The sequence below is a fragment of the Moschus berezovskii genome, chromosome 13, assembly GCF_049115385.1.
Source record: "Moschus berezovskii isolate FMDL1 chromosome 13, NW_MosBer_1.0, whole genome shotgun sequence".
NCBI lineage: Eukaryota > Metazoa > Chordata > Mammalia > Artiodactyla > Moschidae > Moschus > Moschus berezovskii.
In genome coordinates, this window is record NC_142472.1 from 36021490 (window position 1) to 36036170 (window position 14681).

Below are 14681 nucleotides of genomic sequence, written 5' to 3' on the forward strand. Positions count from 1 at the left end.
TTATAAACAGTGCTGCAATGAACAGAGAATTTAAATGATAGGGGGAAATGTATTTCTTTACAAAACTCAGTCAAGCAAGAAAAGCCATATCTCTAGAAGATCTATCAGAATATAATTACTGCCTTCCTCAAGAAAAAAATAATCATCTAATCATATGACTGTTTTAAGCAAAGCATTCAATATACTTCTAAATCATCTTAACATCTCCCTCTGTTGTCATTACTCAGGAGATATTCCATGTGTTTCGCACAGGTCCATCTGCCATAAATAAACCCATTGCCTCAGCTTCATAGCTAAATACACATGGCTGCTGCTGCTGCTAAGTCACTTCAGTCGTGTCCAACTCTGTGTGACACCACAGATGCAAGCCCACTAGGCTCCCCCTTCCCTGGGATTCTCCAGGCAAGAACACTGGAGTGGGTTTCCATTTCCTTCTCCAATGTGTGAAAGTGAAAAGTGAAATTGAAGTCGCTCAGTCGTGTCCGACCCTTAGCGACCCCACAGACTGCAGCCTACCAGGCTCCTCCATCCATGGGATTTTCTAGGCAAGAGTACTGGAGTGGCTAGCCATTGCCTTCTCCGAATACACATGGCAGTGGATATGAAATGGATAAAAGTCACAGCCGAAGAAAGGAGAGTAAAAAAGAAGTCATGGAAAGAGGGGGCTCAAACACTATACTCGCACAGCTTAACAAACCCTTACATAGAAATTGTGTAATTATTTCTGTATTTGACTTAACTTGGTATCTACCCCACATAAACCTCATTTATAGAAATCACCTCAACCCATACACTTGAACTGAAAAAACCAAAGGAAATGAATACCCTTGACCACAGCCTAGTTAGCCAAGACCACTCTCTCACTCAAGGAACTCATCTACCAGTCGGCCACTAACCCATGATATCTACAGCCAGGAAAGAAAAGGTAATTGTAGATTCACAGATCCCAAAATAAAACTTAAGGTTACCAAAGGCAAAATGTGAGGGGAAGGGATAAATTATGAAACTGAGAAACATACAACACTACTATGTAACAGAAAACAAATAAGGACCTACTGTATAGCACAGGGAGCTCTACTCAATATTCTGTAATAACCTCTACGGGAAGAGTGTAACTGATTCACTCTGCTATACACCTGAAACTAACCAACGGTGTAAATCAACTCTACTTCAATGAAAAGAAAACAAAAGGTAATCTGATCCATTCAGAGTCTTTGCTTAGCAAATGCAACTAAGGGATGTCATTTTCTGCCAGAAAAAAGTAATCATGTGGAATGCAGCTGCCATGGTTATAAGAGTCCTTTGGAAAATCCTTAAGATAAAACACTCTTCATCTCACTTAGCTTGAAAGCATCTCTGCTCTTACTTACTAAAACAAGCATTAGCTGCATGTAAAACTGGTGAATCTGATTAAAGTCTCGGGATGTATCATGTGAATTCCTAGTTTCAATATTATACCACTTATACAAGATATCACCAGGGGGAAATGGGGTAAAAGGCACAGGGGACTTTCCTGTACTGCTTTTCTGGCAACTTCCTCTGAATTTCAAATTTTTTTAAAAAAAATAAAGATCTCAAAATAAAATTTTTTTAAAAAAGCAAGTATTGACTAAAACATTTATCTACCTGTATTAGTTTCCCAAGGCTGTCATAACAAAGTACCACAAACCGAGTGACTTAAAAAAAAGATTTACTATCTCATAGTTCTGGGGACTGCTGCTGCTGCTGCTAAATCGCTTCAGTCGTGTCCGACTCTGTGCCATCCCATAGATGGCAGGCCACCAGGCTCCCCTGTCCCTGGGATTCTCCAGGCAAGAACACTGGAGTGGGGTGCCATTTCCTTCTCCAATGCATGAAAGTGAAAGTGAAGTTGCTCAGTCGTGTCCGACTCTTCGTGACCCCATGGACTGCAGCCTACCAGGCTCCTCCGTCCATGGGATTTTCCAGGCAAGAGTACTGGAGTGGGGTGCCATTGCCTTCTCCGGCTCTGGAGACTAGAAGTGGAAAATCGAGGTATTCACAAAGACATGATCCCATGAAACCTGTAGAAGAATCCTTCTTTGCCTCTTGCAGCTTCTGGTGGTTTGCTGGCAATATCTGCTCCTCCTTCACTCCAATCCTGTTGTCACACGGCTTTCTTCCTGTATGTATCTGCCTACATAAGGTCATCTTCATATAAGGATGCCAGTCATATTAGGTTAGGGTAATGCCTACCCTGTTTCACTATGACCTCTGTCCCCATACCCCATGTACCAACTCTAGTCTCAAACCAGGTCACATTCTGAGGTACTGCAGCTTAGGACTTCAATATATAAACATACCTCAGAGATATTGTGGGTCAGGTTCAAGACCACCACAATAAAGCAAGTCACATGAATTGTTTTGTTTCCCAGTGCATATAAAAGTTATGTTTATGTAGTCTATCATAGTTTATTAAGTGTGCAATAGCAATATGTCTAATAAAACAGCCTACATACCTTAATTAACAAATGTCATATTGCTAAAGCATGCTACCCATCATTTGAGCCTTCAGAGTCATAGAAGCAACATCAGAGATCACAGGTCACAGATCACCAGAACAAATATAATAACAACAAAAAAGTTTGAAATATTGCAAGAATTATCCAAACATGACCTAGAAACATGGGGTGAACACATGCTGTTAAAAACTGGTGCTGATCAAACTTGTCCTATTCAGGGTTGCCATGAGCCTTCAATTTGTTTAAAAACAAAACAAAACTGCAGTATCTGCAAAGTGCACTAAAGCGAAGAACAATAAAATGAAGCATCCCTGAATTGTGTCTTTCTTTGGAGGACACAATTCAACCTCTAACACTATTCCATCAAAGACCATATTCTAGGGACCTCCTTGATGGTCCAGTGGTTAAAAAACCACCTTGCAATGCAAGGGACGTGGGCTCGATACCTGGTCAGGGAACAAAGTTCCCACATGCACAGAACAACTAAGCCTGCATGCCACAACTACCGAGCCTGTGTGCCCTGGAGCCCACGCTCCACAACTAGCGTGTCCATGCACCGTAACAAAAGATCCCACATGACACAACAAAGATCCCACACGATGCAAGTGAGACCTGTTGCAGCCAAATACATTATTTTTGAGAAAGACATAATTTGAGAGCCTATTACTTCTCACAAAGGAAATCTTGTTCATTCACTCATTCAAAAGAATTGTTGATCAACTGTATGTACTAGTCACTATGTTAGGTATTCTGAACACAAAAATTACTAGTATGTAGAGTCTGGCTCAAATTTTATACCTTTCTTCCATAAGTGTCCAAAACTAAGGCTTCAGACATACTATTTTTGAGGAATTATTAGAAGTCAAGCCCTCCTAGTCCAAATACAACTGCTCAGAGGTGTTCAGCAAACGTCACTCTACTATAATTCTCTGCAGCATATTCATTATCTGGTGTTTCCCTGCTCATTTGTTAACTCATTTGCCCAATCCCAACTCCCACACCAGAGCATAAGCTCTTTGGGGGTAATGTCTTTGTCTTATTTCTCCCATATATCCCTATGAAAGTGAAAGTTGCTCAGTTGTCTCCACCTCTTTGCAACCCCATGGAGCATACAGTCCATGGAATTCTCCAGGCCAGAATACTGGAGTGGGTAGCCGTTCTGTTCTCCAGGGTAGCTTCCCAACCCAGGGATTGAACTCAGGTCTCCCGCTTGGCAGGTGAATTCTTTACCAGCTGAGCTACCAGGGAAACCAATATATATCCCTATACACTAGAAAAAATCTTACCTAATAGGCACCCAAGTATTTACTAAAAGAATGAATGTGATACAAAAGAACACTCACAGACCAGATTATATATCATCCCTTCCCATCCTCATAACAACCCTACTAGGTAGATGCAGGGACTCCAATTCACACTTGAAATTAAGGTTTTAAGAAGCTGTGATAGAAAAAAAGCATCCTGACACATAAGCATAAGAAAGAGTCAAATGATGCATGATAATGACTTCAAACCAAATGCACTTAGCTCAGTTCTATGGCTCTGGTCACTCTTTATGCTCCTAAATCCTATTAAAAATACTCAGTGTCCTGTAGTTGTGAAATTACCCTATTAAGTGTACCAGAAATACATTTTGCTTTAGTTCCTAGAGATAAAATCCAAACTAGATAGAATTTCTCATACTTGAAATAGAAATACTTGGCAAGATCTTCAGATTTAAATATAAAATACATTGGTGCTTTCATCTAATCATAGACTCAGAAGATGGAATAAAACTTCTAGTGGCCAACTATAATAAACCACCACTGCAATTCAAGTGTTCCAAATATTTGGGGTGTTTGGAATCAAAGGTTAATTTTATTTAAAATGCATGTAATTAATCCAAGAAATGACAATTTAAAAATCTAAGCATTAAACCATCTGAGAATAACTCAAGCCATCTGAAAAGAAAGAGTACTTTCAATACAATTCATATTTTAAACTTTCATAGAAGTTATTTCATAAAAGTTATTTCCATATAAAACATTTTATTAAACAATCTTTCTGGAAAGACTTCAGAAATCAAAGCTCTTTTTTTCCTTAAATAACATCTCTGACTTGCTATATTACTAGAAGTAATTCATGCATATATATATATTGCAATATATGCATATATATCAAAGTACTTTACCTAACCAAACTTGAGACCAATAAAAATACCCTATCAGTTGCCTAGTCATGACAGAAGTAGAATAGCTACAACTTGGTAAGAAGGAAGGAATTAATATTTAGCCCAACTGCTCTGGGAACTTTATATATAGACAGCTGACACTTGAACAACCCAGGTTTGAACTGCACAGGTCCACTTACACCTGGATTTTTTCATTATATTAGAAAATTGTTTGGAGATTTGTGACAATTTGAAAAAAACTCAGACAAACCATGTCGCCTACAAATATCAAAGAAAAAAAGCATATCAAGAGTGCATAAAGTATACAGAGACACTGTCCTTACATAGGCATAAGGTGAGTGGTATTTAACATAAAATTATGTGTTCGTTTTCTTACTGTTTTATAACTTTGCTTTCATTACAGTACAATATGACTCTCTCTCTCTCTCTGATTGGAGAAACTGCATATCAGACTATCACAAGTAAGTGCATTTTTTAATGTAACGATGTTTCTAACACTATATCATGAATATGACTGTAATATTGTATGTCATAAAAACTGTATAAATGATTCTTTCACTAGTGTTTAGGCTTGGCAACTGTAAAGCAATCGTAGTGCTATTTTTTGTAATTAATGCATGAATGTGAAAAGGTTAAATCTCTCAGTCATGTCCAACTCTTTTCAATCCAACAGACTGTAGCCCACCAGACTCCTCTGTCCATGGGGTTTTCCAGACAAGAATACTGGAGTGGGTTGCCGTTCCCTTCTCCAGGGGATCTTCCGAACCCAGGGATCGAACCCAGGTCTCCTGCATTGCAGGCAGATTCTTTACCAACTGAGCCACCAGGGAAACCCAATGCATGACTGCATCTAAATAAATATGAATTTCTTTTTCACATTACCTTCTGAATTTGATGTCTAGCATTAGTAATATGTGTACCATCCATGGTGGTTTGTATCATGTGAGATAATATTGATGTACATACTGATAGACAGATGATCCGTCTTGTAAATGGATGATGTAAACTTATGGTATCAATAAATACAGTACAGTACTGTAAATGCATTTTTCTCTTCCTTATGATTTTAACATTTTCTTTTCTAACTTACTTTATTGTAAGAATATAGTATATAATACATATAACACAAAACATTTGCTAACTACAACTATCTGTGTTATCAGTAAGGCTTCTGGTCACTAGTAAGCTATTAGCAGCTAAGTTTTGGCAGAGTAAAATTACATGCAGATTTTCAACTGCATGGGGTGTCAGCACTCCTAAATCGTGCATTGCTCAAGGGTCAACTGCATCCTATATTTCAAAAGAAAATAGTAACTTTGTGATTTTTTTCAAAGAAAAGAACTGTAAAACTCTTCTTTCTTTCTCTCCTAGACAGATATTTTCTATTTTCTGCCACCAACTTATTCCTGTCAAAATTCTGATGAGATCCTCAAGCCAACTACAAACCCAGACATTTTAGTTAAACTGCTACCTTTAATTTATAATGCCTTTAACATCTCCAAATACATGGATGGCCAAACAGAAGGTGCCTGAATGTATTATAAAAGAAAGTTGACTACTCCAAAGATAACATATTATTTACTTCCAGTTAATAGCTGTCATAAACTTCAGTGTTTTGTAAAATTAATTTTTTCTTATCTGGACTCCTATCATTAGCCTTGATTCTTTAGGATTGCTAACATTTTGAAAAATATCCCTCATCTGTCATTATAAATTATTTATCTTCAAAGATATAGACACATCTTACTATTGATCTCTCAAGGGTCTTGATCCAGTAGAGAATCTGTAAAATGATAGAGTATTTTTCATACACAAAATTCTGAATTTAAAGCTAGAGGGAATCTAGAGAATCATGAATAGTTATCTTATGGAAAATATTACTGACACGAAGCGGAAGACGGTGACTCACCCAACACCACACAGGATGTTGGTAGGAAACCAAAAGAGCAGATAGATCCAAATACCCTCCAAGACCTGTGTGCTAAGTGAGGGCAATGCCTAAGAACAAAGCACCTGAAATGTAACAATGCATCAGTTTTGGACAGTTTCCATAAACTGTGGTCACCTAGCAACCAATATATGGAAGCTGAGATTTGAAAAGAACACAATCCTCAACAAATGCAATCTGTGGAACAAATGGCCCAAGAAAGAGAACATAGGAAGTCCAAGGGCACAAAACGTAAAACAAAGAAAAAACTAAATAAACAGAATAAAAGCTTCCCAGGTAGAATGGAAACAGAGGAGAAACTAAAGCTATAAGGAGATCACGAAAAATACTTTTCCTGAGCAAAAGACTCCAAACCTGATTTTAATGATAATTCCAGATAACAGAATCTGTTTATGCCCATTTTCTTACAGAGACAAATCTAGTTTTGAAGAAAATTTATTACTTACCAAGCCTGCTATAGGTGTGGACAGTCTATTGATTTTCTTAATGACGCCAGGTTTCAGCTTATTAATCAAACTGAAAGTAAATAAAGAAACAACATATGCGGTTACAAGAAAGTCAACATTAGTTTCACGTTCAACATTTTCAAAAAAACATACATGTCATTGTCACTCATCCATTTCCAATATTTCCTTCAGGCCCAAGAAAAAAACAACCAACCAAGAAAATAAACCAGCACTGTCAACAGTAGTGAATAGGTCTCTAAGAGCATATAGACACACTTCTACATTGAAGGACATGTCCTTAAAAATAGTTCCACATTTGTTAAAGAAAGGTAATATTTGATTCTGTTTCAACAGTTTATGAATCCCTTCCATTATAGTTTAGTTCTCTTCAACCTAAGAATACCTTTTTCTATTAATCATTTGTACTGATTTTTTTCTCAAACTTATCCATGTTTTAAAAGGTAGCTACATATGCATCCATTTTCCCCCAAACTACCCTCCCATCCAGGCCATCAAATAACACTGGGACAGATGGACATGTGTGTATATGGCTGGATCCCTTTGCTGTTCACCTGAAACTGTCACATTGTTAACTGGCTCTGCTGCTGCTGCTGCTAAGTCACTTCAGTCGTGTCCGACTCTGTGTGACCCCATAGACGGAAGCCCATCAGGCTCCCCCGTCCCTGGGATTCTCCAGGCAAGAACACTGGAGTGGGTTGCCATTTCCTTCTCCAATGTGTGAAAGTGAAAAGTGAAAGTGAAGTAGCTCAGTCGTGTCCGACCCTTAGCGACCCCACGGACTGCAGCCTACCAGGCTCCTCCGTCCATGGGATTTTCTAGGCAAGAGTACTGGAGTGGCTTGCCATTGCCTTCTCTGGTTAACTGGCTCTAAATACAAACCACAAACTTTAAAAAATGGGGGGAAAAAGTTGCCTAAAGTAAATGGAAGCTACCAGTCGACATCTAAATAAAGGATAAATTTCAACCCCAAATGGGCATATTCACTAATATCTTAAAATATAATTGCTTCTTAATTATATATTTTATTTAAAATATATTTGCTGTATAATTTTTACATAAGGAAAATTCACAGTAATTTCCCAAAAAGAGCTCAATTTCAACTGCTAATTATGGTACTGATGAACAAATTCATTTGCTATCTGTTTCCAAACCACTAATGAAACATTAAGAAGTGAAAATATATTATGCTGCTTTCATCACTATTAATTCTAACATGTGCCAGGCGATTGCCAATTCTGTATGGTGTTTTCAAATCTGAGCCTGATAATTACAGATATTTTGTTAAGCTATATTTCACGTATAATTTTCTTGAGTATATACTGTCTCTAATGAAAGAATATTCTAGAATATAAAATATTAATATTTTTATTATTAAAAAATAAAATTTTAAAATAAATAAAAAGTAGCTTAAAAACCATGTCTAGGGTTTTTTGTTTGTTTTGCCAGATTTAAAGGGTACAATGGAATTCATTCAAACAACCAACCAACTAGTAGCCACTGGTAACTCATTCAAGGCTATGATTGCTTTATGATCACCACAGAATGACTGGGTAAAAATTAAATTCATCAGAATGCACCCAAATAGGATAACAGTTACCTCAGAATCTAACACTGAAGTTTCTGTTGTTGTTACAGAATCTGCAAAGATATCTGTAAGTCTCTAGATTCTGAAACATTTTTAGAACCCAACTTTGACACCCGAAATTTAAGAGTACAATTTTGGATTCTAAATCTAGATTTTTGTGACTTCTATTTTTTTGTTGCAGTGCTCTGATAACAGTGTCAAGCCATGTAGAAATTTAATATTATAATAGTGCTTCTCTATTATGGCTAGCCTGGTTAATCAATCATTAATCACTGCCAGGAAACTATAATTTGAAACAGTGATTTTTCTATTCAATAATGCTGCCACCAAAAAAAAAAATTCATTATTCTGTAACAGAGCTCCAAAATGAAAGCAAGTATAGGAGAAAGAATCAAACATTCTGAATTTACTGGTCTCCCCTTCACAATGGGCAACAGAAAGAAAAAAAAAAAAAAAACCTGACACTTGTGGAATGTCACTCCTTCAACATTCCAGAGATTTATATATACACTTGAGTGTGCTAAAAATAAAAAAAGACAAAAGTCTCAATTTAATGACCTTCAGAATGTTGTTCGACAGGATTCAAAATTACAAAACAGTGGCTTATGAAGACTTAGTCTGGTGAACAAAAGCTGTTTTTCTGTTTTCATACTTTCTTCACACAAAGATCTTTAGACAACACAGATGACAGAACCACCCTTCGACTATAAGCCTTTCCTAGAACTGTTCCTCTTTGACTCCTAATTTCTTATTTGTACACTGAAAACCATGTAGGAAGGAAGGCTTTCTCCCTTCATGGTCACAATATTTTTCTTTAATCACTAGCTGAAAAGCTAGAAAAGAATTGAGCAGGTTTATAAGATATGCTGCTACTGCTAAGTCACTTAAGTCGTGTCCGACTCTGTGCGACCCCATAGACGGAAGCCCATCAGGCTCCCCTGTCCCTGGGATTCTCCAGGCAAGAACACTGGAGTGGGTTGCCATTTCCTTCTCCAATGTGTGAAAGTGAAAAGTGAAAGTGAAGTCGCTCAGTCGTGTCCGACCCTTAGCGACCCCATGAACTGCAGCCCACCAGGCTCCTCCGTCCATGGGATTTTCTAGGCAAGAGTACTGGAGTGGCTTGCCATTGCCTTCTCCGTATAAGATATGACAACTCCAGTTTAATTCTTGTAGTTGTTCCCCATGAAGCAAGTATTTCTTGAATTCTATGACTGGTGGGTTTTTGCAATGCACAGTACTAACAGTGAAATATCACTTAACAGAAACATAATTCTAGTATAGTGTCGATCAAGAAAGTCACAGTAGTTGATCGCTGGTTTGGCACTGACTTTCCTACAGGAACTTGACTCTTAAAATGTAATCTTTCTGAGATATAAAACGTTAGACACCAATATGAGCTGGGGCAACTTATAAAATGTCAGGGAAGTCTGACATCAGTTGTCCTTATTAAAGGAACAGAGTCATAACTTCCTCCTCCACCCACTTGAGTCACTGGTGACACTGGCCAGAATAGTCAATTTACCTGTTTACTTCACGTACCATTTTTGTATTATTGTGTTAGTAATATCAAGAGAATTTTTTAAGACAGTTTCCAGAATGGATGATAACACAGCCTGCTCTCTGTTAAGTCAATGGAAGGAAGAAAGGAATAGAAGTAAAGGAAAATAGCACAGATAAACGATGTCTCCCAATAATGAGTTAATGGACCCCCTCATCAGAAAGTTTCAGAGCTATTACTCAGCAATAACATACAGCCAGTGGATTGGCGTCTTCCATTCCTGAGCATCTGCATATATGTGCAAACATGGACGTAACCACAAGGAAAAGCGACACTCTGGATAACCTGCAAACTACCCTCTAAAATATGGTGTCACCAATGGCCATGAAAAGGTGTCACATGGTCAGATATGTGGCTATGAAGGGACCCTGCTGACTGGAAGTTGGTACTTGCTAGCTGCCTCTACAAAGATTACATCATGACCATTGCAAGCTGCTGACCTTCAACACCCCCTGAAAGAAGTTCAGGGTGAAAATCAGGAATGAAGCACTCTGTGCTCTGAAAAAAAAAAAACAAACTGGCAGAACAGGCCTTCAGATAGTTAGATCTTTTCAGAAAACGGTTTTATGAGTTCCAATTCTTGCATCTTCTCATACCTAGAAAATCATTGACGTCATTAATGGTGAAATCTGCTTTGACTATTAAAAAAAAAATTTTTTTTTTTTTTTTTTTTACAATTAAAAGTCAAAATAGAGTAGCTATGGTTCAGACATCCTGGGAAATAACTATTTCCCAGATATCCTTAAAAATTATATTATGGGTGTGATTTCAGATTAGACGCTGTGACCTAATGTAGAACTTAATGCTCCTGTAATGCATTTTTGCTTCTGTACTTTGCTTGCTGCTCGTAAAACCAAAGTTACTCCATTTTAAGATAAAGTTTTTTTTAAGTAAAGATTCCTAAAATTGTAAAAAAAAATAAATAAATAAAGCCTTAAGATGAAAATAAAATAAAGTCACTAGAGGAAAATGCGGTTTTACTTTGTCAAGTGTTAAAATGGTGTCAGTTCTAAGCTAGAGTACGGAGATAATTCTCATACAGTTTTGGTAAAAAGTGAACAAACAATCTGATTATGAATTGTTTGCAATTATTTTCACATACAACTAAAGGAAGAACTTCTAGGATATTTCTTCTGAGGTGAAAAAATAGGTTTCATGAAGTTTAAACTTCTGTGAAAGGCGGGAGGAGAAGGGGACGACGGAGAATGAGATGGCTGGATGGCATCACCGATTCTGTGGACATGAGTTTGAGTGAACTCCGGGAGTTGGTGATGGACAGGGAGGCCTGGCGTGCTGTGATTCATGGGGTCGCGGAGAGTCGGACACGACTGAGCGACTGAACTGAACTGAACTGAACTGAAATGAATAGGGAGGGCATAGTCTTACAATCAAATAAAACACAAATGCCATACGAGAGGATACTACTCTCTTTCACAGATAGAACTTCTTTGCATAACAATGTGAGTCACTCAGTCATGTCTGACTCTTTGTGACCTGATGGATTGGAACCCACCAGGCTCCTTTGCCCATGGAATTCTCCAGGCAAGAATACTGGAGTGGGTAGCCATTCCCTTATCCAGGGGATCTTCCCGACCCAGGGACAGAACCTGGGTCTCCTGCATTGCAAGCAGATTCTTTATTGACTGAGCCACCAGGGAAGCCCCTTTGTATAATAAGCATTCTCTAATTGTACATGTGGAATTCCTAAAGGCAACACTGACTTCAGGTCACTGATTCTATTCAGGAACCAAATAACATGCTAACCTTCAAGCTACCCCTGTGCACAAGGAACAACAGGCAATCAAGGGGTCACTTTATTTGCCGGCACCCTTCTTACCCCACCCTCTAATCCTAGGTAGATTCATACCACGACTCCCCAAGCTTTCCCTCAAGCCATGGCATAGATATGGCCATGTGCTTTGCTAGCATACCAGAGATTTGCTCTTTGGGGAAGATGAAAACCAGAACACCTAGAGGTAAAACCAGGAAACAACTATTCACTTTCTATCTCCCAAGACAGAACACTCCCACAAAAAGGCATGACTCCACTCTTTCCTCTAGTTTTACCTACTGCCTTTCCTCCTCCTCCCCAAAACGTACCGCTCCCTCCCTCCAAAGGAGCTGACTTACAGAACAGATGTGAGGAAGTTGCCTCTGTTCAGAAACCTCGCCACCAGTGAAGGTGACCTGACTTTAAATACAAAAGTCATAGGTGACACTCCCAAGAAAACTGCACATAGAGCTCAATGTGGCGTCTGGCTCAGTTATTAAAGGCTTTCAAGAGAAACTAGAATGCGATGCCCTGTCTCTTGGACTCCAGGAACTTGTTCCAAATGCCAAACCTCATTTCCCTTTTATTGGAAAGCTCTCGGGCAGAGGTAGAAAATCGAGAGGCATCTTTTGACTTCCTCTTTCCAAAGATTTTTCCAAATGTATTAGACTGACATCAAAGAGCATATCAATGCAATGAGAATGAACTTCTTAACCTTCAACTATTTGGTTAGTCATTCACACATACATATTTCTAATCTTTCTGTTGGCTACATTTTCTAAATATATATCCCCACATGAGTCAAACCTTTCCTACCAGTATGCAAATATTTGTTTAAAAGATATAACAAAGATATTGCATATTTCTTGACAAATTAAGGAGCAATGCCTTGTTTTATGTGTTACACACTACTTAGGTATTTGCCCAGGTTTCTTTGAGATGCAGACTATGCTCAAGAAACAGGTGTCAACTAAAGACAGAGCAACCAAGCAGTGAAGGTGCTGAGAGGACATAAAGATGTCCTCTCATTCCCAACACGTCTCCAAGGACTGTCGAGGGACCTGGTATCATCAAATAGTTTATAAATCCACAGTCTAACTTCCAACACAGAAATTTTTCTGTGAATAACTCAAAACTTCTATCTTCTTTGTAGAAACGAACTTAGAAAATCTTTCTTAGTTTCACTCAAATGCTAAAAATGAGTTTGTGCTTTTTCCAAAGAGGAACCTCCCCTTTATTATTTTCTTCTGCTGCCAGATGAGTTAAACTTCACTGTTCTCTCCCAATTATCAAATGCTAACCAAGAGAGTAAGGTATCAGTTATATTAATTTAGAGTGGCTACCGTGAATAAATTTCTTACCAAGATTTTTAATTAATTATCTCCAGCTAAATTCAAAGATTGCAATGTTTCAAAAATAAAAACCACCTTGAGGAGTAATCACACATTCGTGATAAGGATATGCAATTTAACATTTTTAAGTTAAAAGGCATTCAATACAAAACCCTATGATCACTTTAGTATTTTCAAAGACTGGTAGTAAAGTTAATATAACTTTAATTTCTAGAATTCCTGTGGTAGTAATTTTGAAAACTGCTGAGTCAGGAAATAGTACAAAGAAATCGTTAACAATACGTGCTAAGGTAGCAAAGTACACAGAGCAGCAAGAAGTGAGTACCGATACAACTGATAATCATCATTTCAGGGTGACAGGACTTTCTTTTCGGCCTCACTTGGATGACTGAAGCATCCTCAGGTGAGTCTGGCAAAGCTTGAGTGTTCTGAGAGCAGAGTCCTCTTATTTTTGGCAAACTCAGCAGAGCACTAACGGATCTCACTGAGTGACAGGACATTTGCCAATACCACAGTGAGAGCAATCGGTGTCTAGCAGGAGGACTCTGGGTTCCCGTACTGGTTTTGTATTAAGTAACATCACAAATTCTGCTCATCCCTTAATGTCAATCAGAGGATTCTCATAGTCAAACTTCGGTTTCTTCCAGCATTTGCCTCTAAAACTGCCTGCATGTGTGTCTGCATGTATACCTTCCTCCATGCTGCTTATCGTTCCTTACACGCTATTTCAAGATGAAATCATCAGTGTCAAGCTCTTGGTAATGTCTGTGTGCGGTGCTTAGTCACTCAGCTGTGTCTGACTCTTTTTGACTCCAAAGACTGCAGCCCGCGAGGCTCCTCTGTCCATGGGGATTCTTCAGGCAAGAATGCTGGAGTGGGTTGCCATGCCCTGCTCCAGGGGATCTTCCCAATCCAGGGATCAAACCCAGGTCTCCCGCATTGCAGGCGGATTCTTTACCATCTGAGTTGCCAGGGAAGCCACCAGGAATGGTCTAGAAAGGAATTTGGTAACATGAACCAATTTGCTTTGACATCAGCAGGCGGCACTCCTGTGGCCTACCCCATGGCATGAAGGAACAGCTACATTGCTTCCCTGTGCCTGTCAGCTGCTCACTGCGTCATCTCCCCAAGCGCTATGGCTTTTATAAGCACTGCTTTTAGGGATGTATAACTGTGAAGAAAGCTGATCGCCGAAGAATCGATGCTTTTGAACTGTGGTGTTGGAGAAGACTCTTGAGAGTCCCTTATACTGCAAGGAGATCCAACCAGTCCATTCTAAAGGAGATCAATCCTGGATGTTCATTGGAGGGACTGATGCTAAAGCTGAAACTCCAATACTTTGGCCACCTC

At 38.6% G+C, this 14681-nt stretch overlaps 1 protein-coding gene across 11 annotated transcripts in view; it reads right to left on the reverse strand.

Annotated features, from left to right (window-relative positions):
• Positions 1-14681, reverse strand: part of LMO7 (LIM domain 7) — a 228959-nt gene that overhangs the window by 129197 nt on the left and 85081 nt on the right. For all 11 annotated transcript variants that reach the window (XM_055426480.2, XM_055426483.2, XM_055426473.2 and 8 more), the window contains exon 3: positions 7045-7114. In XM_055426480.2, the coding sequence (XP_055282455.2) occupies positions 7045-7114 (70 nt within the window). The remainder of the gene's footprint in view (positions 1-7044; positions 7115-14681) is intronic.